Genomic DNA, 25121 nt, shown 5'->3' with positions numbered 1-25121 from the left:
TCTCATGACATTCAAAGGGGAAAAGCATCCACCTGACAGATTTGTGTCTAGCGAGGTCAGCGTAATGTGTATTTTGCAGAAGGTTGGAGATTGGAGTCCCTGTGATGGCACAGCTATTCTACTGGCACTTAATGCAAGTCATTTCATGCCCAGACTGGATTGCAGCAAATACAGTTTCATGTGCGAGTGAGTGCATGCACACAAGACTTTTTTTTTCTGATCGTGTGTCCGACTGTGAGTGCCGCAGGGCAAAATGCAAGATGGTAGGAAGGTAAGACGGAAAGAAATCGATGTTTGGAGGGGGGGGGGGGGATTTTGGACAACATCTCTCGATACTTCTTTAAATCGTCTTTAAAAACTCACTAATTTGCGCTGGCGTTTAACACAAGTTGAGCTGGACATACTACACGTATGGACATTTTTATGTCCATTTTTTTTTTAAGGCATTTTAACTGTGTTTTAGAATGTTCTGTACTTTGATTATCATTATTATTTTTAATCTTTTACCTTTCTATTTTATAAAGTTAAAGTACCACTGATAGTCACACACACACTAGGTGTGGTGAAATGATCCTCTGCATTTGACCCATCCCCTTGTTCCACCCCATGGGAGGTGAGGGGAGCAGTGAGCAGCACCGGTGGCCGCGCTCGGGAATCATTTTGGTGATTTAACCCCCAATTCCAACCCTTGATGCTGAGTGCCAAGCAGGGAGGTAATGGGTCCCATTTTTATAGTCTTTGGCATGACTCTGCCGGGGTTTGAACTCACGACCTACCGATCGTGGGCGGACACTCTAACCACAAGGCCACTGAGCATGTTAAAGGTTAAATTATGCACTATTTTTATGCATTTCTAACTGTAGTATATTCTGTACTTATTGTGATTTTTTGTCTTTTACTTTTCTGTTGAAATCTGTACAGCACTTTGGGGCAATAGTCTGTTTTAAAACTGTGCTGCATAAATAAATCAACCTTGACCTTGACCTTCACGCGGTTGGAAGACAAACATACGCTTTTGGCAGACTTCTTAAAAGTTGGTGCAGGGACGGGCTCAGAGACAGCACTTTTTTGTTACAAAGTCATTCTTCAGCTTGGCGTGTGTCAAAAAGAGGCAAGTTTGGCGCATGGGCAGGCTAGCCTTTGACACCAAATGTCCACATCCACTTGGAATCCCAATGAGATGCAAATGTTCATGCATCTGCATGTGCCAGGAGCCCTTCTCGCAATAATGCGGCGCCATGATTAAACTGAAGATTGCGATTTTAATTGCAATTTCAACACTCTTAATCAGAGTGAAATCCACTGTAGCCGCCCAGATAGTAATTTAGGCTGCGGGAACAGGATCACGACAACCTGCTGCATGACACGTCAAGAGAGTCCAAAAAGGGACGTTGCGCAGATGTCCTGACATTTAGTAGCCATCAATAATGCTTCCATTTCCTTCTAACATCTGCTCCTGTTTTCCCTAAAAACGTTTAAGAGCATGAGATTTTTTTGCTCCTTTGCCTTTAACCCTTGTCCAACCCTAGTGCCCACAACATGCATGAAATGCATTCCTTGTATTCCTCATTGTTCAGTTTGAAGGTTAGCAGTCGAACATATTGCTAGGGAGTTTTTTTTACAAATAGTAAAAAAAAAAAAACAATTGCATTGTAGTTTTTGTTTTCAACATTGTTATAGGATATAAACAAAGTGTTCGCACTTTCTCTTAGAAAGTCTTTTGGCCCCATTGACTCCTTTTATAAGTGATATATTTTAACAGACTGAAATCATGGTATAATACAATGCTTTTTCCATGAATACCAAATAAAAGTAATTCTTGTCGATTGAAAAACAAGAAAATATTGTTTTGGTGTAATTATGCCCCTCAACCACCAGATAGCACCATATAAACATGATACACAATTTTCAGAGCTTTGATGAGCGTAAATTTGTGATATTGCCATTAAACATCTGGAATGCAATAATATTGGGGAGTTAAATACAACATGGCAGATATATATAAAATACGTAAACTCAATAAACTCAAACAAGTCCTGCCTACTTTTTCTCTCATTCTTGCTCAGAAGGCACTGTAAAAAATTGTTTGTCGACTTGTATCAAAATCAACGCTGTTATGAATTGTTGACATATCCATGGCTATAATTACCCAACCTCAAATATTCCACTCAACAACTTATTTTTAGAAATATTACATATTTTGAATTTTCCCATTTCCAAATACAATTATTTTTGACAAAAAGGCCATAAACCCCCATAAAACAACTAAAAAACTAAAAAATCAATAAATAAACCTGAAGTTGTGACATGATTTTAGGCGTTGAAATAAAAATAAATGATAATCCATCTTTTATTAGCGGGTACCTTTTGGAACATAAGAGATAGTGTGCATTGGCAATCTTAAGGTTACACAAGGGTTGAATGAACATGCATACAGTAATTAAAGTGCTTATACAGTACTGTACCTGTCTATTTGATATACCACACAATCTAATGAAATACAGCACATAGATAATTATGCTCATTGGTTTTATTGCATTTTTCAGTGGTGTAAAAATATCCTGCATCATACTGTGTGATGTTTCTAATACACAGGAACCACAACCTGAAAGTGCAACCCATATTTTCCTGGAAAATTATGCCTTAAAAGTCAAATAAATATTAGTAATAAAACATAGTCCGCGTTCGCCAATACTAGATTAATATTCAATATTTAAAATGTAAATGGAGTATTGTTGGCGCTTTTTGGATTAATTTTTAGAGGGATTTATGGGCCGAATAGAGGACCTCCCATTGACTCCATTCTAAGACTTTTATGTACGAGTTAGAATGCATAAAAAAACCCATCTATCGTCTTGTCTCTCATAATGATTGTGAATGATAGGCAAAATTCTAAATGGTTCATAAAGGTGATAAAGTCAGGAGGAAAAAAAAGAAAGTGCGTGGAAGGAAATATCTTTTAACAATATCACTTTCACTGTCTTGCAGAATACAATCGAACCATACTTGTGTCTGCAGTGATCACTTTGTAAAATGTAAAAAAAGGACAAGAGATGGCATCAGTTTGTGTTTTTTTGTGGTTGCTATACCTAAATGCAACTACAACCACCTGGTTGGGCAAATAAACTATCATGTTAAGTCCCAGTAATAAATATTGTGATTGTTGGTCCAATCCACCGTATTTTCTTTCTCGATATTCATAAGAGAAACTAAAAGCTTAGTTGTTGTTGAGCAGTAAAGCCAAGTGCTTTATTCGACACAGATGACCACATTATATCATCTTTGGTGCTATTTGTTAGCATCAAGAAAATATCCTTAATAGTAATAAAATAGATTAATAAATCTATTGTCGGCTCAACAGCATATACTGAATAAAGATATCACTACCAAACATTCATGCTGAACAACAGGGACATCTATAGCTAAATAATGAGACAAAATATGAACTTCACACCATAAAAACAAGCACAGACATGATTTGTAGATGAGACTAATATTCGTAGTAGGAAATCAACTTCAAACAAACTTATCCTTTTTCTCATTAGCGTCACGATCACAGCAGCACAGCACTCGTTATGTCAATCCAATACGTTACTTAGCGATGCACGAATAAGTCCAACTCTGTCTTTCACGGATTAATGTTTAATTTGTGGACCCCTCAGATGTAAAGACATGGTGTGCCTCTAATTTCTTCTTCTCTAAATACCGTAAGTGTCAAATCAAGTGGGGTTCTGGCGAGCAATAATGTCTTGGTAGTGATAAATGGTTTAAGGGTGTAAAAAATTCACTCCATCCCATTTTAAATATTTATTTTCATGATTGCGTATATATTTGCCTCTAAACCTTTCAAAATACGCCCAAATCTGCACTGATTCATGTAAATAAACAGTAGCCTAATGGGACCCTAGACCATCGCCTGAAACCCAGAAGTGCCCGGATGTGCCTCTAGGTCACGTGATTGCAACCCACCTATATTGATTCACCCTGGAAGAAACTTCCCAGCAGGCACACGACATTGAAACAACGCTGATAACTTGTTGAATTAGGTACTGATGTTGAGCAACTCAAACCTAACGTTGGAACAACATGCTTTTTGACGACGTTTAATCAATGTTGGGTTCTGACAGTGATTTGACCATTGAATTTTGGTCATTTTCCGACCAATATTTTAAAACACAAATACAACGTTGAAACAACATGCTTTTTGACAACGTTTATTCAATGTCAGGTCAATGACGTTGATTTGACCATTGAAATTTGGTAATTTCCCAACCAACAACAAAGATCCAACGTTTGACATCAACGTTGTCTCAATTTACAAATACAACTATTTTGAAACATTGTTTCAAAGTCAGTTTTAAAGTACATGTATGTATAATCAACGTTGTATCAATGTCTTGTGCCACTGGGATAGTTATTGAAACAAGACCCTCGCCTCATGTGGTTTCTACCACCGTTGCTAGCGGTGTTTTGATTTTTCATCCTGGTTTTAGGGCGTAATGACCTGCCCTTGCCTCTGATTGGCCCTACCCTTAGCCAATCAAGACGGTTACAGAGCTAATGTTTTTTCATTGATGGCAATAATAGAACTAACAGAGAAAATTACCAATGCAATAGATAGTAAACAGTGTGCAGTAGCAGTATTTATGGATTTAACAAAAACATTTGACACAATCAATCACAACATCTTAATTATTCAATTAGAACGGTATGGCATCAGAGGGCTAGCCCTGAACTGGATAATAAGATACTTAAACAGGAAGCAATATGTGAAGCTAGGTGAATACACGTCGATGACTCTTAAAAATAACATGTGGAGTTCCCTAAGGATCAATACTGGGACCAAAATTGTTTAATCTATAAATAAACAATATTTTTAAAGTTACAAATAGCCTAAAATTAGTATTATTTGCAGACGACACAACAGCATTTTGTTCATGAGAGAACACACAGAAGCTAATACAAATAATAACAGAAGAAATTAACAAAGTAAAAAGATGGTTTGACAAAAACAGACTATCTTTGAATCTCAGTAAAACTAAAATAATATTTGGTAAAAGCAGAAAAGAAAGTCAAACACAAATACAAATAGATGGAGTAGATATTGAAAGAGTAAAGGGAAACACATTTTTGAGTGTAATAATAGATGATCAAATAAACTGGAACTCCCATTTAAAAAATATATAACATAAAGAGCAAGAAATATTTCTATAATGAATAAAGCAAAATATGTTCTGGAACAAAAATCACTCCATATTTTCTACTGCTCCCTAGTGTTACCATATCTGAGGTATTGTGCAGAAATATGGGGAAACTACAAAAGTACATTATATTCACTAATCGTGTTACAAAAAAGGTAAATTAGCATAATACACAATTCTAGATATAGAGAACATTAAAACCCTTTATTTATTGAATCAAGAATGTACAAAGCAAACTATATACTGCTACCCCAGATTGTATACAACAATTCTTCTCAACGAAAAAAGAGAAATATAACCTTAGAGAAAAATGTAACCTAAGACATTCGTATGCACACACAACACTAAAGACTTTTAGCATATCAGTATGTGGAATTAAATTATTAGGTAAAGAAATTAAACAATGTACTTATATGATTCATTTTAAGAAACTGTTCAAGCTACAAGTGTTTACAAAGTACTGTCATGACTTGATCTTGGGTGTTTGCTTTTCCGGGATGCAACGGAAAGTTGGCACGGGCGAGACGGGAATGAAGGTACATGATTTATTTAAAGACTATAAATACAAAAAAAGGATCAAACAAAAAGCGCGCACAGTGGCGGAGAATAAACTATGAAACCAAAAGACTATAGCAAAAAAGTACAAATGAAAAGCACGCACAGTGGCGGAGAACAAACTATGAAAAACAAAAAGACTATAAACATGGAACAAAAACTTACTTGGCTTGGACAAAAATAGTTGCATGAAGAATGGACATGGAAAGAATGGACAGAGCATAAATGTGGTGAGGTCGTCAGAAAGACAAACTGAAAAACACTGAACTTAAATACTACAGACATGATTAACGAAAACAGGTGCGTGACTCAAGACGTGAAACAGGTGCGTGACGTGACAGGTGAAAACTAATGGGTTGCTATGGTGACAATCAAGAGTGCACAATGAGTCCAAACGTGGAACAGGTGAAACTAATGGGGTAATCATGGAAACAAGACAAGGGAGTGAAAAGACAGAAACTAAAGAGTCCTATAACTAAACAAAACATGACTTAAAAGAAAACATGATTACACAGACCTGACAAGTACAAAGAAGAACCGTGACTATTCATACATAAACCAACTGATCAACATGGAGTTTCTCTGTATTATTTTGTCCTGGTAATGGATAGATGGATTTGCAGTTTGTGAGTGAAGTTTGTCAATGCAATGCCAAAAAAGTTTTATCTAAAGTGTGTTTTGCAGTAAAATTGGCCGCCTCTCATCACTCATCTTTGCACCATGTAACCATAGGCGCCGACTTCCAGATTTACATCTGGTCATAAATACTGTGAACAATCTATATTTATTATACCAAGATAATTTTTTATTAATCACATGCGTTAACACATTAAACGTTGATAACGCAATTTTTTTCATATACATAGGAGATATATCAAAATAATTTAGCTCCTACATGAAAAAACAAATATCAAAACAAATAATTGAATTTGATTTAATCAGCCCCTTAAGTCCTCCAGCAGCTATAAAATTATGTATTATTATTATTATTGTTTTAAATTTCTGACAGTCCAAATATATTGACACGTGTAGGACGGAGGGTTATCTGTCCATTGTTTGTCTTTGAAGAGAAATCGCCTCCTTTCTCACAGCCATTTGTGCGTAGCTGTGCCTGTTTGTAAAGATGCAAAACAGCTGCCACAGAACAGTTTTAATCTTGGTAAATCACACTGTGAGCGCTAAATGATTGTATTTGCATCTCCTCCTCTAAGTATTGTGGGCGTTCTGATGACCAACATACATTCTGCATATAAATAAAAGGAGACACGTTAAATGGACTGTGCTCTTTATTTTGCTCAAATATGCACGTGTTTTAATTAGGGCTGTCAAATGATTAAAAATAATAAATTGCGATTAATCAAAGTTTGTTCATAGTTAACTCAAAATGAATCACGATAATCGCAGATATCCATCCATCCATCCATCCATCCATTTTCTACCGCTTATTCCCTTTTGGGGTCGCGGGGGGCGCTGGAGCCTATCTCAGCTACAATCGGGCGGAAGGCGGGGTACACCCTGGACAAGTCGCACAGATAGATATATTTTTTCATCACTAGTAAGTGTACCCTAGACATATCATTTTCAAGTTTTGACACCATGAGTGGACAATTAATTTGCTTTAATGAAATGAACTTTGAACATTATTCTTTTATAAACAGCTCTACACAAAAAAGACAAACACACTTTTAATGAAAAAAAAATGCCTACAGTGCCTTGGTGTCTTGCCAAATTTTGTATTTTGTAGAACTGTCATGACTTGGACTGTGGAGTTTTTGTTTTCCCAAGATGCAAGAGAATTTGGATCGGACATGGCTTGAAGGTGGGTACATGATTTATTTAACACTATAACTACAAAGAAAGGATCAAACAAAAAGCGCGCACAGGGGCAGAGGTACAAAACTAGACTATAAAACACAAAACTTGCACATTGGCAGAAACTATGAACAATTAAACAAAACACTAACTGTGGCTTAATAAACAAACGTACTGTGGCATGGGATCGTGAACAGGGCTTGAAACGCGAGGATAGCAGGGTGAGAAAGGCTATGACTCCAGGACGAACAACAGAAAATGAAAAGCTTAAATAACACAGACATGATTAACAACAGGTGCGTGACTCAAAACAGGTGCGTGACATGACAGGTGAAACTAATGGGTAACTATGGTGACAAGACAAGGGAGTGAAAAGCCAGAAACTAAACAAAACATGACTAAGACAAAACATGATTACACAGACATGACAGAACCCCCCCTTACGGACAGATCCCAGATGTCCAAGAAAAAACTTAACAAGAGTCATGGGAGGGCGGGAGGGGGACATGGCGGTGGGTCGCCAGCCCAAGTGGCCCCGAATCCATCGAGGCATAGTCATGTGGCGGCGGCGAGTGGAACGCCGCTGCAGCAGGCGAGGTGGGCGACCCGGGACGGGCCACATCCGTGGCCGACTGGGAGGTGGGCGCACTTGGCGTGGCGGGCGACCAGGTAGCGGCCATATCCGTGGCCGACGAGGAGACAGGCGCGTCGTCATCTTTGCAGGCGTGGAAGCTCGGCGTGGCACGTCAGGCGGCGAAGCTCGGCGTGGCACGTCAGGCGGCGAAGCTCGGCGTGGCAAGTCAGGCGTCGAAGCTCGGCGTGGGTCTTGGTCTTGGCGTGGCGGGTCTTGGTCTTGGCATGGCGGGTCTTGGTCTTGGCATGGCGGGTCTTGGTCTAGGTCTTGGCATGGCGGGTCTTGGTCTAGGTCTTGGCATGGCGGGTCTTGGTCTAGGTCTTGGCATGGCGGGTCTTGGTCTTGGCATGGCGGGTCTTGGTCTAGGTCTTGGCATGGCGGGTCTTGGTTTAGGTCTTGGCATGGCGGGTCTTGGTCTAGGTCTTGGCATGGCGGGTCTTGGTCTTGGCATGGCGGGTCTTGGTCTTGGCATGGCGGGTCTTGGTCTTGGTCTTGGTGTGGGTCTTGGTCTTGGTCTTGGTGTGGGTCTTGGTCTTGGCGTGGAGGGTCTTGGTCTTGGACTTGGCGTGGAGTTTCTTGGTCTTGGACTTGGCGTGGAGGGTCTTGGTCTTGGCTTGGCAGTGCTTGGCGGCGTGGAGCTGGTACCGGAGCTTGGCATGATGCGGCTAGGCGTGGTGCGGGTACTGGAGTCTGCCGTGGAACTTGGCGTGGTGGAGCTGGTGCTAGCCTTGGTGCGGCAACAGGTGCTAGCCGAGGTGCAGCGACAGGTGCTAGCCGAGGAGCTGCGGCAAGTGCTAGCCTTGGAGCTGCGGCAGGTGCTAGCCTTGGAGCTGCGGCAGGTGCTAGCCTTGGAGCAGCGGCAGGTGCTAGCCTTGGAGCAGCGGCAGGTGCTAGCCTTGGAGCAGCGGCAGGTGCTAGCCTTGGAGCAGCGGCAGGTGCTAGCCTTGGAACAGCGACAGGTGCTAGCCTTGGAGCAGCGACAGGTGCTAGCCTTGGAGCAGCTAGCCGTGGTGCTAGCCTTGGAGCAGCTAGCCGTGGTGCTAGCCTTGGAGCAGGTGGAGGTGGCCTAGCTGGGGGTTGCGGCTTGGCAGGTCGGAAGACTGGTGAGGGCGGTCGTGCTGGAGGCTGTGGCTTGACGGGTCGGAAGACTGGTGAGGGCGGCAGTGCTGGAGGCTGTGGCTTGACATCGTGATGCTGAGCCACCTCACCTGAACAATTCCCAGCCCCAGCCCCCCCCTCAAGGGGCGGATACCAGACGCGCTCCCTGCGGTCTGGAACTCTCTGTAGGGGTGGGCGGAGGAGGGCAGAAACTTCCCCATTAAATTGTCCAAATTGTCTTTTTTGTACCTGTGTTTTTGTGGGTGAAAAAAATTTTTTTTGTGACTTGGGCGTGACTTGAGTCCTGGGGGGCGGGGCATGAAATTTGAGTGGCTTGTCTTGACAGGATCTAATGTTCAAAATCATATTTTGGTAGTGTTGAATCATGGTCATGGGATTGGAGTCTTTTGCTGGAGGTGAGTGATCAAAAGAAAAATAGTTGAAAAAAAAATCCTGGTCTGTGACGTCATTTTGGAGCTGCGGAGCTGGCAGCAGCCTGCTTCCGCCCGGAGTGGGAGGAGCCTGCGGGAGCGCTGCGTGCGGTCTGCTCGCCTTCCCTGACGTCCTCGGTCTGGAGCGGCGCTTCCGGGATTGCGGTGACACAGCCTCGTCCTCGGACCAAATGGAGCTAATAGGAATAAGCTTCCCATTTGGCCCCCACGTCAGGTCTCGCTCCGCCATGGCTCCTAACGACTCCCAACTTCCTTCTTCGACCAAATTCTTTGCGGGAAAGCGATTAGCTGGAGTCATAATGTCATGACTTGGACTGTGGAGTTTTTGTTTTCCCAAGATGCAAGAGAATTTGGATCGGACATGGCTTGAAGGTGGGTACATGATTTATTTAACACTATAACTACAAAGAAAGGATCAAACAAAAAGCGCGCACAGGGGCGGAGGTACAAAACTAGACTATAAAACACAAAACTTGCACATTGGCAGAAACTATGAACAATTAAACAAAACACTAACTGTGGCTTAATAAACAAACTTACTGTGGCATGGGATCGTGAACAGGGCTTGAAACGCGAGGATAGCAGGGTGAGAAAGGCTATGACTCCAGGACGAACAACAGAAAATGAAAAGCTTAAATAACACAGACATGATTAACAACAGGTGCGTGACTCAAAACAGGTGCGTGACATGACAGGTGAAACTAATGGGTAACTATGGTGACAAGACAAGGGAGTGAAAAGCCAGAAACTAAACAAAACATGACTGAGACAAAACATGATTACAGAGACATGACAAGAACTACATAATTTGTATTCCTCCATTAGGAGCACTTGCATTCAGAGGACGAGCTACACGATGTTTAGAAGGCAGTTTAACGCAATAACAACAACAACAACACAAAATGCAGATTGTAATGATCATGCTTTGATTGTCAAAGATGTTTGGAAATGTAAAATGTGTTATTTTTACCTGATAAATGCTTTTAATATTCTGTACATTACATAATACACAAGTTAATGGTATTCATATCGCTGCATGACGATGTCTTAAACTTCTCTATTTATTAATAAAATGTAATATTCAGCCTGATAAACATTCTGTAATTGAAGGCTCAACCAGAACATGTTATAAAATAAGTTACACAATATTTAAGCCAGCCGGAAATCCCCCCCACCCTACCATATTCCTCAACTGACGTACTAGCATTTTTGTAGGTGCAATAATCACAGAATAACATTAAGACATTTTCATTTTTTAATGTATAGCCTAGCGCAAAGGTCTAAAACCTTTACTATATACACAAAATACCTAGTCCTCTCAAATATTGGTCACAAATCTGTGTTAGTGAGCATTTATTATTTGCCAAGAAAATCCATCCCACCTCACAGGTGTGGCATATAAAGATGCTGATTAAACAACATGATTATTGCACAGGTGTGCCTTTGGCTGCCCACAATAAAAGGCCACTGTGAAGTGTGCAGTTTCGTTTTATTAGGTGTCTGAGGGGTCATAAAAGCAGTAAGTATCTGGTGTGACCATGATTTGCCTCACGCAGTGCAACACATATCCCTCGCAGATTGTTGATCAGGTTATTGATTGTGGCCTGTGGAATGTTGGTCCACTCCTCTTTAATGGCTGTGCCAAGTTGCTGGATATTGGCAGGAACTGGAACACGCTATCGTATACACCAATCCACAACATCCCAAACATGCTCAATGGGTGACATGTCCGTTGAGTATGCTGACCATGCAATAACTGGGATGTTTCCAGCTTCCAGGAATTGTGTGCAGATTCTTGCAACATGGGGCCGTGCATTGTCATGCTGCAACATGAGGTGATGGTCTTGGGTGAATGGTACAACAATGGGGCTCAGGATCTCGTCACGATATCTCTGTGCATTCAAAATGCCATCAATAAAATGCACTTGCGTTCGTTGTCCATAACCCATACCATAACCCCACCCCTACAATGGGCCACTCGATTCACAACGTTGACATCAATAAACCGCTCTGCCACACACGCTGTCTGCCATCTGCCCTGAACAGTGAAAACCGTGATTCCTCCGTGAAGAGAACCCCTCTACAAAATGCCAGACGCCATCGAATGTGAGCATTTACCCACTCAAGTCGGTTACGATGACGAACTGCAGTCAGGTCGAGACCCCGATGAGGACGGCGAGCATGCAGATGTGCTTCCCTGCATAACCGAAATTATTTGGTTATGCAAACCAATTGTTGCAGCAGCTGTCTGGGTGGCTGGTCTCAGATGATCATAGAACTGTATCTGCCGGATTTGGAGGTCCTGAGCTGGTGTGGTTAACAAGTGGTCTGCGGTTCTGAGGCCGGTTGGATGTAATAGGAAATTCTCTGAAACGCCTTTGGAGACGGCTTATGGTAGAGAAATGGAAATTCAATTCAGGGGCAACAGCTCTGGTGGACATTCCTGCAGTCAGCATTACAACTGCACGCTCCCTCAAAACTTGCAACATCTGTGGCATTGTGACGTGTGGTAAAACTGCACATTTTATTGTGGGCAGCCAAAGGCACAGCTGTGCAATAATCATGCTCTTTAATCAGCATCTTGATATGCCACACAGGTGGTATGGATTGTCTTGGCAAAGAAGGAATGCTCACTAACACAGACAGATTTATGAACAATATTTGAGAGAAATAGGTATTTTGTGTATACAGTAATAGTTTTAGATCTTTGTGATGAACTCATGAAAAATGGGAGCAAAAACAAAAGAGTTCAATTTACATTTTTGTTCAATGGTACGTACGTAAGCGCGTATTAACCTATGAATATACGTTTGTATGTACTGTATATTTGTATGAATAATTGTGTGTTTGTATGTACACTATATTTGTCTCCGCAGCCACCCAGACAGCCCAACCCAAAACAGCAGGTGTGGTACCCAGGGAAAAAGGGACACCCCGCCCTACGCAGGCAGGCCGGCCAGCAACAGGACCCCCAGAAACTGTGACCTGTTTGAGAAAGTGTCTTGACATGCTTATGTGTTTGCAATAAAAAAAGTCACTTTGCGACTTCCTGCCTACCGTCTGTCATTTTTGTTGAGCTTTTATGCTATTCTACTAAAGCAGTCACAATAACAATCTACATTTTATGTTATCAATTCACCTTCTAAGTGAAGCTCCACCCACCTTAGAACGACGCGCTCAGCAGGCGCCGATGTCCTATGACTGCAAAAAATAGTCCTTCTGTGTCGGGAGAACAACTTGCCATGGCTTTGAACCTGATATTTCCATAATGTACCCTTTTCTTTGTCCATTTCTGCTCGCTATTTTCCTGCTTATGGCTCATCAGTAACATGGAACGCAGCCAAGTTTCCCCCGGCTACGGAAATACCCGAGGGTCAACAAGGATGTGTGTGAGTTAATCGTGCATTAAAATAATTGTGCTGTTATTGGAACTTATAGTTAACACGTTAACTTTGACAGCCCTAGTTTTAATACAATCTTTAGTAGATCAGGCTTTTAGGAATGTTCAACTTAAATCATTGCTTGTTAATAAAGGTTTTATGATGTTTGCACAAGATTTTAGTGGGTAACTTTTTTTTTACTTTGCATTATTTTTGACAGGGAAAATATTGAACAAGAGCACCTAAAGAAGCGTTCTGCGAAGGTGTGCATTTATGCTTGCATTATTTTTCTTTTCCAGTAAAATTATTGACAGGCTGCACAAGAGAGAGAGAAGTGTGAGAAAAACAGACAAAATCACGGTGACACACACTCTGTGGGTAAGTCCTCATGTGTGTCATGGCATTAAAAGCTTATGGGGGAGAATTTTGGAGAGGTTGAAATGTTTTTTGTGTTGGGTAAAACACAGGCAACGAAAGCCCGGGTGATTGGATTTTGTCAGTGGATTTAACACAACTCACACTATTAACGCAATTAGCAATGAATTTCAATTACCCCATGGATGCATAATTGCTCTCTGTCTATTGATTTGTGTGTGGGCGTAACTTACATTTCAGCTCCAGACGTATGAAGTCTGTGTTCCCAAGGTTCTCCAGGAAGACGCCATAAGGTGCGCTGGTCTTGAAATAGAAGGAGATGTCGGCACTGGTCTCCGCCTGGAAGGTGGCGAAGTGGAGGTAGGATGACGGCGTGGTGAATGAAGCAGCGTTCCAGTAGTTATCTGTGAAAACACATGGCAATCCACTGAATTACAGCTGAAACGCATTTAAAAAAGTCAAAAGTTTAATTCTTAATTTCCATATATCTACTTATCTATTATCAAAGCCCAATTTCTATATGTGCCATATTTAATTAAAATGAAAACTCATCATTTCTCTTTGTAATACTGAATCTAATGAAACATTTATCATGATTTCAAAAAACCAGGAGCACAATGTCATCATTTCTTTTCATTCCGAGGAGGCGAAAAGAGAGAAAATGTTGCTCTGCTTCTACTGATAACAACTTTTCTAATGACTTGTGATTGAAGCCAAAGCAGCGGCTGCTAATGAAGACAAATTGGCTTCATGCTAAACAGCTGCTGATGAATTATCAGACTCTGCTTGATGGGGAGACGCCGCCGCCGCCACCTCACCTTTCCGTGTCCCAGCGCTAAGGGAAGTTGGGGGGTGGGGTACATGTCAGAGTGGGAGGAAATATGGAGGTGTCATCCAAAATTATTCACCTCTTCATTCCATGTTTATTGGAGAAAATGGAAGCACTGCATATATGGAGACAAATGTGGGTCTTTTATGCAACCAAACAAAAAAAGAATAATAAAAAATTTGCAAAAAAAATGGATTTGAAATGAAAAAAAATAAAAATCTAACAAAGTTATGGTTAGAAATATTTTTTTTGGTTATGACTCAACTACAATCTTGTGGACTGGGCCTCCTCTGAACATTTTGTTAGAAGCCATTTTATTGGCGATAGCGTGAACATAGTAGCGTGCACATATGGACATACAGTACATTGCTGACTACTTTCGCCCTTGGCACATTTGGAGGGAAAATACCAAATCCCAGGGTTGAGTGTATCGATCAATAACATAGTTTGTAACATATTGTTCAGAGGAGGCCCGCCCACAAGATTGAAGTTGTGTCGTTAACAAAAAAATTGGTTTACAACCAAAAGATTTGCATCCAAAAACGATTTTGAACCCCACCAAAAAACAAGATGATTTTGAACCCCAAAAACATAACAACTTCTAACTGGAAAAAATATATATATATTTTAACCAAAACATTTTAAAATGAACCACTTTTTTTTTCAAATCCATCTTGTTTGCAAATTATTTTTTGGGTTGCCAATCCATTATTTTTGTTTGCAAACCTTTGTTTTTTTAGCAAATGCATTTTTGTTTGGTTGCATAAAATAACAAAAAAATATTTCCATATGCATAGACTTTGAAAGAAATTAGCCAAATAAAACAAAACATTTAAAAAGCATACATTTTTGGTATCCTGCTCAGTGGCCTTGTGTTTAGAGTGTCCGCCCTGAGATCGGTAGGTCGTGAGCTCAAACCCCGGCCGAGTCATACCAAAGACTATAGAAATGAGACCGATTACCTCCTTTCTTGACACTCAGCATCAAAGGTTGGAATTGGGGGTTAAATCACCTACATGATTCCCGAGCGCGGCCACCGCTGCTGCTCACTGCTCCACAAGGTGAGGGGTCAAATGCAGAGAGTAATTTCACCCCATCTAGTGTGTGTGTGACTATCAGTGGCACTTTAACTTTAACTTAAAGGGATCTTGTGTAACCGTCAGGCCTATTAGAGCTGCTGTATTACCACTTTGCTCCTCATGAGGCAGCAAGGAGCTACTCCTGTTCTGGAACCACAAAGAAAAAACATTTTGAAAAAATCAAATATTTTGAGAGAAGCTATATTTTAACAGCCGATGTAAAAATCACAATTAATGTTGATATTTTTAAAAAAACATGAATTATTAATACTTTTTTCAAAATTGTATTTATTAGACAACTGTAAAATTAGGTCACCTGGCAGTGTAACTCTTCTTCTCCTAAACTGCTGAGCACTTGTCAAAACATGCACCCCAACCAAGTTGCCTGTTTTATTATTATTCCGACAAATACACCACAGGGTGGGCTCGTAGTTAAAACCTAAATTTCGACCTTATGAATTGAATAGACTTGAAATATCACATAGCTTGATGTACTCACCAACACATTCACTGTAAGTTTAGCGTGTTCGGCTGAATCACGGTGACATTTGGCACACAACATTTAATCTAACCTAAAATCCTTATGTGAGACAAGAACACGTCTTTCTTTTTTCTGTGTATGCTAAATAGTGAAAAACAGCTAGAAGAGCCGGCTAACAATCCAGGTAATAAGGATTAACCTACCTGTATTTCATCTAGAAAACCATCTAAAAAACCTCCAAACCTCCAAAACTGTTTTAAATACAGTGCATGCTGTAAGTCTATATGTAATGTTGTAACATGCACACTCATGATAACATGTAATATTTACAGTATTTTGGTCATTTTAAGGATTACCAGAACTTCTTTCCTGGGTGCATTGATTTCACAGAGCGCATGGCCATCAACGCCAATTCAGTTCACAACAACATTGAGAACGCTCTTTGTGTTTGTTACCACTAATCATGTCAGACTTTGTGAGAGCCTTGGAGCATTAGCATTGAGCACTATTGCTAAATGTTTCAAATAAACACATAAAACAGTGACATACAATGTTCACTCTCACTGGGATGCCGACTGATGGGATGGTTGTATCTTTCAGCACCCGTGCTCCCCATCAGCTGATAAATTCAGAATAATTCTCATTCTTTAGATTAAAAAAAAAAAAAAAGGTTCCAGCTATGTTGCCATGCTCTTATGCTGCCTTGCATTTGTTGAGAACCGTATAGTATCAAGTTGGTACCGTGTAGATTTTCAAAGATGACCAACTTTTCGGGCGTGGTGCCACAATCTTCTACTATAAAGGTGGGGTGCAACGGTGTTACAAAAACCATCAGTTAGAATAATACATAATGTTGGATATAGAGAACATACAAACCCTTCATTTATTGAATCAAAAATACTGAAATTCCACGACATAGTGAATTTGCAAACAGCTAAAATTATACACAAAGCAAACTACAATCTGCTACCCAAGAATATACAACAATTATTCTCGAAAAAAAGAGGAGAAATATAATCTTAGAGAAAAAAATAATTTAAAACATTTGTATGCACGTACAACACTTAATACCTTCAGTATATCTGTATGTGGAATTAAATTATGGAATGGATTAAGCAAAGCAATCAAACAATGTACTAATATGATCCACTTCAAGAAACTCTTCAAACTTGAAGTGTTTACAAAGTACAAAGAAGATGATAAACATTCTGAATTTATTTCATCCATCGTTCATTTTCAAAATAATCTTACTCATCTCGCCATATGAAATGTAACTTACTTCACTGAGAATTATTTAATTATTTATTTATTTTTATTGTGATTACTTATGGAGTATATTGTGAATAAATTGAGAACAGGAAGTGAACAAATGTTTTAGCAACTGCTATGTAAAAGAAAAGGGGTAGGATTAAATAAGCTCTGCTTCTTCCTACTCCTTTTCGAACATGTTGAAAAGAGAAACTGGAAATTGTGATGTATCATGTTGTATGCATGCATGTTCGAAATAAACTCAAACTCAACTCAACTCATAATATACAATGGAGTATTGTATTTTCTAAAGTCAAATACAATACAGCAGCTGCAGAAGTAGATTTTTCTCCATGTGGCCCCCGATCTAAAAGGAGTTTAACACCCCTGTGTTAGAGGATAAATAGTTAGAACCTTGGCAGCAACTGCTCAGACTAGATCTATCCAAGCTAAATCTATGAGTATGAACTGATGAAAACTACTCGGATGAGAGGCCAAACGTCTTCTAGGACAACTGATCAGTTAAATGCCATGAAAATAACAATAACCTGAGGAATGGGAACATCCATCCAATTTATCTTCAAATGTTAAAAAAACACATTCTTTAAATGTGACATGCTTCCAGGATTTTCATTATTTTAAAACATATATCCCCAAATATGTTTTATAAAGTAAAAAGGCAAACACATTTCCAATATAATTCAGGTCAAGTCAAGTCAAGTCGCGTTCTCGCCAGTGGCTTGAATGGCGGGCTGGACTTCCGGCACCCGGATGGGAAGTGACGCACGTTGTGGAGATGAAAGGTCAGTTGAGTTACGCCGGTAAAGAGAGCAGGGCATGGAAATTGAGCTCATTGTACGAGAACGTTGCATCTTGTTAAACAAAGAAAGACAAAATGGGAATCTGTATGAGCCGTCATATCTTTGGATGTTCAAGTATTGGCGGACGCAGACGGTCCGCGGTGTTGACATAACGTGTCTTGTGGGTCATTATTTTGTGGGCAGCTGTGACTCTCGCCTTGTTTTAAAGATAAACACCCGGCCCATGCATCTATGCTTATTCTCGTCTCCAGTTACGTAAGTAACGTAACAAACACGTGACTGTTTTCACAGACAACCCTGGCTCTCGTGTCGTTTTAAAGACAAAATCCGCTAACTGATTTCTATTTCGGTGCAATAACCGGTTTATGTGTCTATTAGTGTTGTCCCAATACCAATATTTTGGTACTGGTACCAAAATTATTTTGGTACTTTTTGGTCCTTTTCTTAATAAAGGGGACCACAAAAAATTGCATTATTGGCTTTATTTTAATAAAAAAATCTTTATGTACATTAAACATATGTTTCTTATTGCAATTTAGTCCTTAAATAAAATAGTGAACATACTAGACAACTTGTCATTTAGTAGTAAGTAAACAAACAAAGGCTCCTAATTATTCTGCTGACGTATGCAGTAACATATTGTGTCATTTATCATTCTATTATTTTGTCAACAAGCGGTAAAAATGTATTATTAATCTACTTGCTCATTTACTGTTAATATCTGCTTACTTTCTCTTTTAACATGTTCTATCTACACATTTGTTAAAATGTAATAATCACTTATTCTTCTGTTGTTTGATACTTTACATTAGTTTTGGATGATACCACAAATTTGGATATCAATCCGATACCAAGTAGTTACAGGATCATACATTGGTCATATTCAAAGTCCTCATGTGTCCAGGGACATATTTCCTGAGTTTATAAACATAATATGAATTCTTAAAAAACGAAAGAAGATGTGGTGACGCCAAAAAATATTGACGTCGTAATCATAGTAGTATCGACTAGATACGTGCCTGTACTTGATATCATTACAGTGGATGTTAGGTGTAGATCCACCAATGGCGTTTGTTTACATTTTGACGGCGGTGAGCTACGGTGTGTAGTGAATCATGTTTAGCTATTCCTCGTCCTGCAGGGATGATACTTGTAAAAAACATACTATATTTGTCGCTATGGTGGTGAGGATTAGTGATTTCAAAGTCGCTAAAACACTGCCGACGGCGGATGGACGTTAGCTGCTAGCTAGCTAGCCATGTCTTCAAGCACCTCTTCCTGAGGGCGTTTCAGTGTTATAACTTCACCTTTATCACTAGTTTTTAAGACAAAATGCGTCCGTTCTCCCTTTTCTGTCTACACACTGTGTCTGCTTGTAAGTACTCCTTGATTGTGTGCTACCGAACATGCTCGTCTGCTCGTTAAACCAGCAGTGAATCAACGTGACGACGACGCGGGCGCGGGGGGGTGCGGGACTGGTACGTTTCAGAGGCGGTATAGTCCCGAAAATGATTCATTAGCATCGCAGTACTATACTAATACCGGTATATCGTACAACCCTAGTGTCTATATTCGATTAATCTAAGGATTCATAGCTGAATCTTATTGATTCAAAGTAGCCGAATTGGCCACTTCTCGAGCCGGGTATCCGGTCGCATCGGTTTATCATTAACAACCCTAAATGTTACGATAGCTTGGTTAATAGGCAAGTCACGGCATGAAAATGGAGTATTGTTGGCGTTTTGTTTCAAGTGCACTCTAAAGGCGGAACAGATTAAGCCCATATACCTACCTGCATTGTAAACCGCCTTTTGCTAGCAGTTTTTTAGTATTTACAATGCACATCAAGCAAAACGTCGTACTAATGACTATCTTTCTAATGATTATTGCAATTTTAGGATGAATGCATTACATGCATGTCTTCTAGGGCTGTCAATCTTTGGGTGTCCCACGATTCGATTCAATATCGATTCTTGGGCTCACGATTCGATTCAAAATCGATTTTTTTTTTCAATTCAACACGATTCTCGATTTAAAAACAATTTTTTTCCGATTCAAAACGATTCTCTATTCATTCAATACATAGGAATTCAGCAGGATCTACCCCAGTCTGCTGACATGCAAGCAGAGTAGTAGATTTTTGTAAAAAGCTTTTATAATTGTAAAGGACAATGTTTTATCAACAGATTGCAATAATGTAAATTTGTTTGAACTATTAAATGAACCAAAAATATGACTTATTTTGTCTTTGTGAAAATATTGGACACAGTGTGTTGTCAAGCTTATGAGATGTGATGCAAGTGTAAGCCACTGCGACACTATTGTTCTTTTTTAATTTATTTTTATAAATGTCTAATGATAATGTCAATGAGGAATTTTTAATCACTGCTATGTTGAAATTGTAACTAACATTGATACTGTTGTTGATAATATTCATTTTTGTTTCACTACTTTTGGTGTCGTGTTTGTGTCGTGTTTGTGTGTCCTCTCAATTGCTCTGTTTATTGCAGTTCTGAGTGTTGCTGGGTTGGGTTTGGTTTTGGAATTGGATTGCATGTTATGGTATTGCTGTGTATTGTTTTGTTGGATTGATTAATTAAAAAAATAAATAAATACATTTAAAAAAAAAAAAAAAAAAAAAAAAGATTTTTTAAAAATGAGAATTGATTCTGAATCGCACAACGTGAGAATCGGGATTCAAATTCGAATCGATTTTTTCCCACACCCCTAATGTCTTCCAAAGCATTTTAATCAACTGTAATAACAAACATGGAATATCATGCCAAAGGGAAAAAATAAAAAGTTGAGCAATATCACGTGCATGTATTATTATGAGTGTGTCTATGCCTGTAAGTGGCATCTCGGCACATCTGTGTGTTTCTGATAAGTGTTCCTGCATGACAGAGTTTAGCTCCTCCATCTTCTCAGTGCCTTCGATGCTGCCGCCAAGGGCAAGGGCAGATAGCAACCATACACACACACACACACACATACACACACGCACTCGCACCCACACACACACACACACACACACACACACACACACACACACACACACACACACACACACACACACACGGAGGCACAGTTTAACATTTTCAAATAGTGCCCAAAGGGTGCCGTTTATTGCAGAAAATGGTAATTCAACTTATGGACCGGTTATCTGCATGAGTGAAAGTTAATAGTTAATAGTCCGAATTTGAGCTAATGGTAAAAAAAAATTAAACATACACTTGTTCTTTGAAATAGTAAGAGAGTATCGTCTGTACCCTGCATTGACAGTATCAGGCTGAACAAGGTGAACATGTCAAGTATAGTGTGATATGGATTTGTATGCACTGCCTGAAACGTCAAAAGTCGCTAGCAAGGAAGGGGAGGAAAAGGCTGACACATAGAAGTAAGAAGGACAAGGATAAAGAAATGCAGCCGGGGGGCTGGGGGGGTGAGAGAGTCACGCTTCAGAAAGAGGCAGAGAGACAACAAAACAGGGAAAAAGGTGGGAGGTTATAGAGAAAGAGCTCAAAGGGGATTTACGGTATAGGGTGCAGGAATTTTGACAGAAAGTGGATGTTGGAAGGAAAAGAGAGGAGGAGGAATCAGTGGTGAAGCCAAGTGAAATCCTCTTTGTTTGCCTAACACACTGATGCATCCGGATAGCTTGGCTATGCTCTGAACTCCCGGCAGGACCCCAGAATTGCAGATAAGGCCACTTTTCTGATGGGTCAGAACTGGACCTGTTGAAAATATGTATTTTTTCCCTAGACTCTCTGACCCTTTGGAAAATTGACCTTTTCTACTGGGACCCCGGTGAGCAAAAAGTTACAGTGTAAGTGCCCTGAATTAAATGAAAAACTGTCCAAAAAGTCAACCCCTTTTAACCATTTTGTTTTTCTGTTATAGGGGTTGGTGCCTTTCTCATTTGAACCCATAAAGTCCCAAAATGTGGAAATCCATACCGGTACTGATAATAAAACTTCATATTTTATGAGCTGATGATGATAACTGTGCTGTCCAGTTTTTATGTTTTGTTTTCTTATTGCATTTCTGAGTCTCATTTGCTAGTATTATATATTAGACTTTGCATGCAGTTGCAATTCTAAGACATTAGATGGCAGTAGTGTATAGACTCCGGTAGAGTTAAAAAGTTAAGTTAAAGTTAAAGTACCAATGATTGTCACACACACACTAGGTGTGGCAAAATTATTCTCTACATTTGACCCATCACCCTTGATCAAATCCTGGGAGATGAGGGGAGCAGTGAGCAGCAGCGGCGGCTGCGCCCGGGAATCATTTTTGGTGATTTAACCCCCAATTTCCAACCCTTGATGCTGAGTGCCAAGCAGGGAGGTAATGGGTCCCATTTGTATAGTCTTTGGTATGACTCGGCCGGGGTTTGAACTCACAACCTACCGATCTCAGGGCGGACACTCTAACCACTAGGCCACTGAGTAGGTTGTATAAAGAGAATATGGCCAACTCGGTTTCAGGCGATTTCCTCAATGATTGGTCAAAAGGCACTCAGGGTGCAATGACTGCTACTAACTTTGAGCTAATATGTTTGCGGCGCCTACTCGTCAGTTTTTTGACGTGTAAAAATGCCCTGTTGTGCAGCAAGAGGCTCCTCCACATGCGAGAATTGTGGAAAGCTTTTACATCGCTTTCCCAACAACCCGGTAACAACCCGGTAAGAAGACAAGTATGGGATGTGAAGGTTCGCCATCAACACTGCAGAGCCACCAATTACAGCGTCTTATGCATACTTGCCAACCGTGAGACCACCGAATTAGGGAGATTGGGGGAGCGGGAGTTGGGGGGGCGGCAGGGTTGAGGTGGGCGGGGTTGGGGGGGGCGGACTTTGGAGGTAGCGTCCCGGAAGAGTTAGTGCTGCAAGGGTTTCTGGGTATTTGTTCTGTTGTGTTTATGTTGTGTTACGGTGCGGATGTTATCCTGAAATGTGTTTATCATTCTTGTTTGGTGTGGGTTCACAGTGTGGCGCATATTTGTAACAGTGTTAAAGTTGTTTATACGGCCACCCTCAGTGTGACCTGTATGGCTGTTGATCAAGTATGCCCCCCCCCACCCCCCCCACCACACACACACACACACATCCCATCTCCCGTATTCGGAGGTCTGAAGGTTGGCAAGTATGCATAGACCAAAAACTTGGAATTTATCAGCTATAGATCAAAAGTGTCTGATATTAGCCTCTGATATAAGCAGGACATTTCAGGCTCTGCTCCAGAAATGTTATCCAGCAGCAGCTGGATCCACCGTGCAGATCCCACGTGATAACAACAGCAGCCGTGTGCTCTCAGTAAGCCAGGAGTGATGCTGGCCGCGTGGCTTTCATTTAAGTCCGTAAAATACTTTGCAGCTGAAAGCAAAATGTTTTGGTACACTCTTAACAATGCAGTACAGGCATTTGTGTTGGAATTTCTGGTATGGTCGATTCCACACAACATTTTCAAATGACAGACAGAAAATAGTCAGCCTAAATGTGGACAAAAACGTGAGGCATTAAACAGTCTTACAATTGGATTAAATCTGAAACATGCAGAAACCCTGACTACCAAATAAATAATACAAGTGAGTATAATTTATGCTGCTATTACATCTGATTGATATCAGTACCGGCCAATATTAAACACTGCAATATTCGTATCAGAAGTGGAAAAGTTGTATAGGTACACTCCTAAATAGGGAGGTCCGATAATAGCTTTTTGCCGATATCCGATATTCCGATATTGTCCAACTCTTTAATTACCGATATGGATATCAACCGATATCGATATCAACTGATATATACAGTCGTGGAATTAACACATTATTATGCCTAATTTGGACAATCAGGTATGGTGAAGATAAGGTACTTTAAAAAAAATAAAATAATAATAATAATAAAAAAAACAAGATCAATAAATTAAAAACATTTTTTTGAATAAAAAAAAGAAAGTAAAACAATATAAAAACAGTTACATAGAAACTAGTAATTAATGAAAATGAGTAAAATTAACTGTTAAAGGTTAGTACTATTAGTGGACCAGCAGCACGCAAAATCATGTGTGCTTACGGACTGTATCCCTTGCAGACTGTATTGATATATATTGATATATAATGTAGGAACCAGAATATTAATAACAGAAAGAAACAACCTTTTTGTGTGAATGAGTGTGAATGAGTGTAAATGGGGGAGGGAGTTTTTTTGGGTTGGTGCACTAATTGTAAGTGTATCTTGTATTTTTTATGGTAATTTAATAAAAAAAAATAATTAAAAAAAACCAACAACAAAAACGATACCAATAATAAAAAAAAACGATACCGATAATTTCCGATATTACATTTTAACGCATTTATCGGCCGATAATATCGTCCGATATTATCGGACATCTCTACTCCTAAATATAAGTATTATACATATTACACACCAGCTGTTTGAATATGCATATTAGTTGTAGCTTTCATGGCTAAATTTGGAGGTGTTGAAATCGCTGTGTAAAATTGCTCATGCAATTAGCCCTAGCATGTATGTGTTAAAGCCAAGGTAAATTTGCAACAAGCTGACACATTTTGCAAAAAAATAGAGCCTTACTTTACTTTAGAGCATTTTATATCAGGAATACTAGCTTTGTTGGCACTGAGTGCGTGAGCAACATAGGTATCCAAATACGGCACTGTTAGATTTTACGTGAATCGGAATTTGGTCGTACCGACAGAATTCCGTATTCATCCCTAGCTGCCGGGACCCCCGATGAAGGAGTAGTAGGTTTCCCCCACTTCCCGCACCAGAAGAGTGCAGAGGAAGCAATCTAAAAAAAATCAATTTGTGACAGACCTGATGAATCATGAAACGTTACAAAATCGACCAATGGAAAAGTGTCCCGATGAGGTTATGGTAGGTTTAAACACTATAAACATTTGATATAAATCACATTTCCACATCGATATGGTGATCACATAAATGTCTGCCTGCCAGACGCTTTGAGGCGCGTTCAACCCACAAACTGAAATGTGTTAGAAAGCCAACCCTAAAACCCCTCGTGTGCTATTGAGTGTACATTTTAGATGCTGCAGTTCAGTACACAAGACAGCAGCAGAGTGCCTTTCAGGGATATTCAAATGGAGTCATAAGTGGTTTCCTTGACAAGCCATTTTCTCA

The 25121-nt window shown here is 40.0% G+C and overlaps 1 protein-coding gene across 3 annotated transcripts in view; it reads right to left on the bottom strand.

The window, feature by feature from the left end:
• Positions 1–25121, bottom strand: part of cntnap2a (contactin associated protein 2a) — a 766983-nt gene that overhangs the window by 115901 nt on the left and 625961 nt on the right. For all 3 annotated transcript variants that reach the window (XM_061965507.1, XM_061965508.1, XM_061965509.1), the window contains one exon: positions 13741–13911. In XM_061965507.1, coding sequence (XP_061821491.1) covers positions 13741–13911 — 171 coding nt within the window. The remainder of the gene's footprint in view (positions 1–13740; positions 13912–25121) is intronic.

Source organism: Nerophis lumbriciformis, linkage group LG07, assembly GCF_033978685.3.
Source record: "Nerophis lumbriciformis linkage group LG07, RoL_Nlum_v2.1, whole genome shotgun sequence".
NCBI lineage: Eukaryota > Metazoa > Chordata > Actinopteri > Syngnathiformes > Syngnathidae > Nerophis > Nerophis lumbriciformis.
This window is presented reverse-complemented; position numbering and strand designations above follow the sequence as displayed.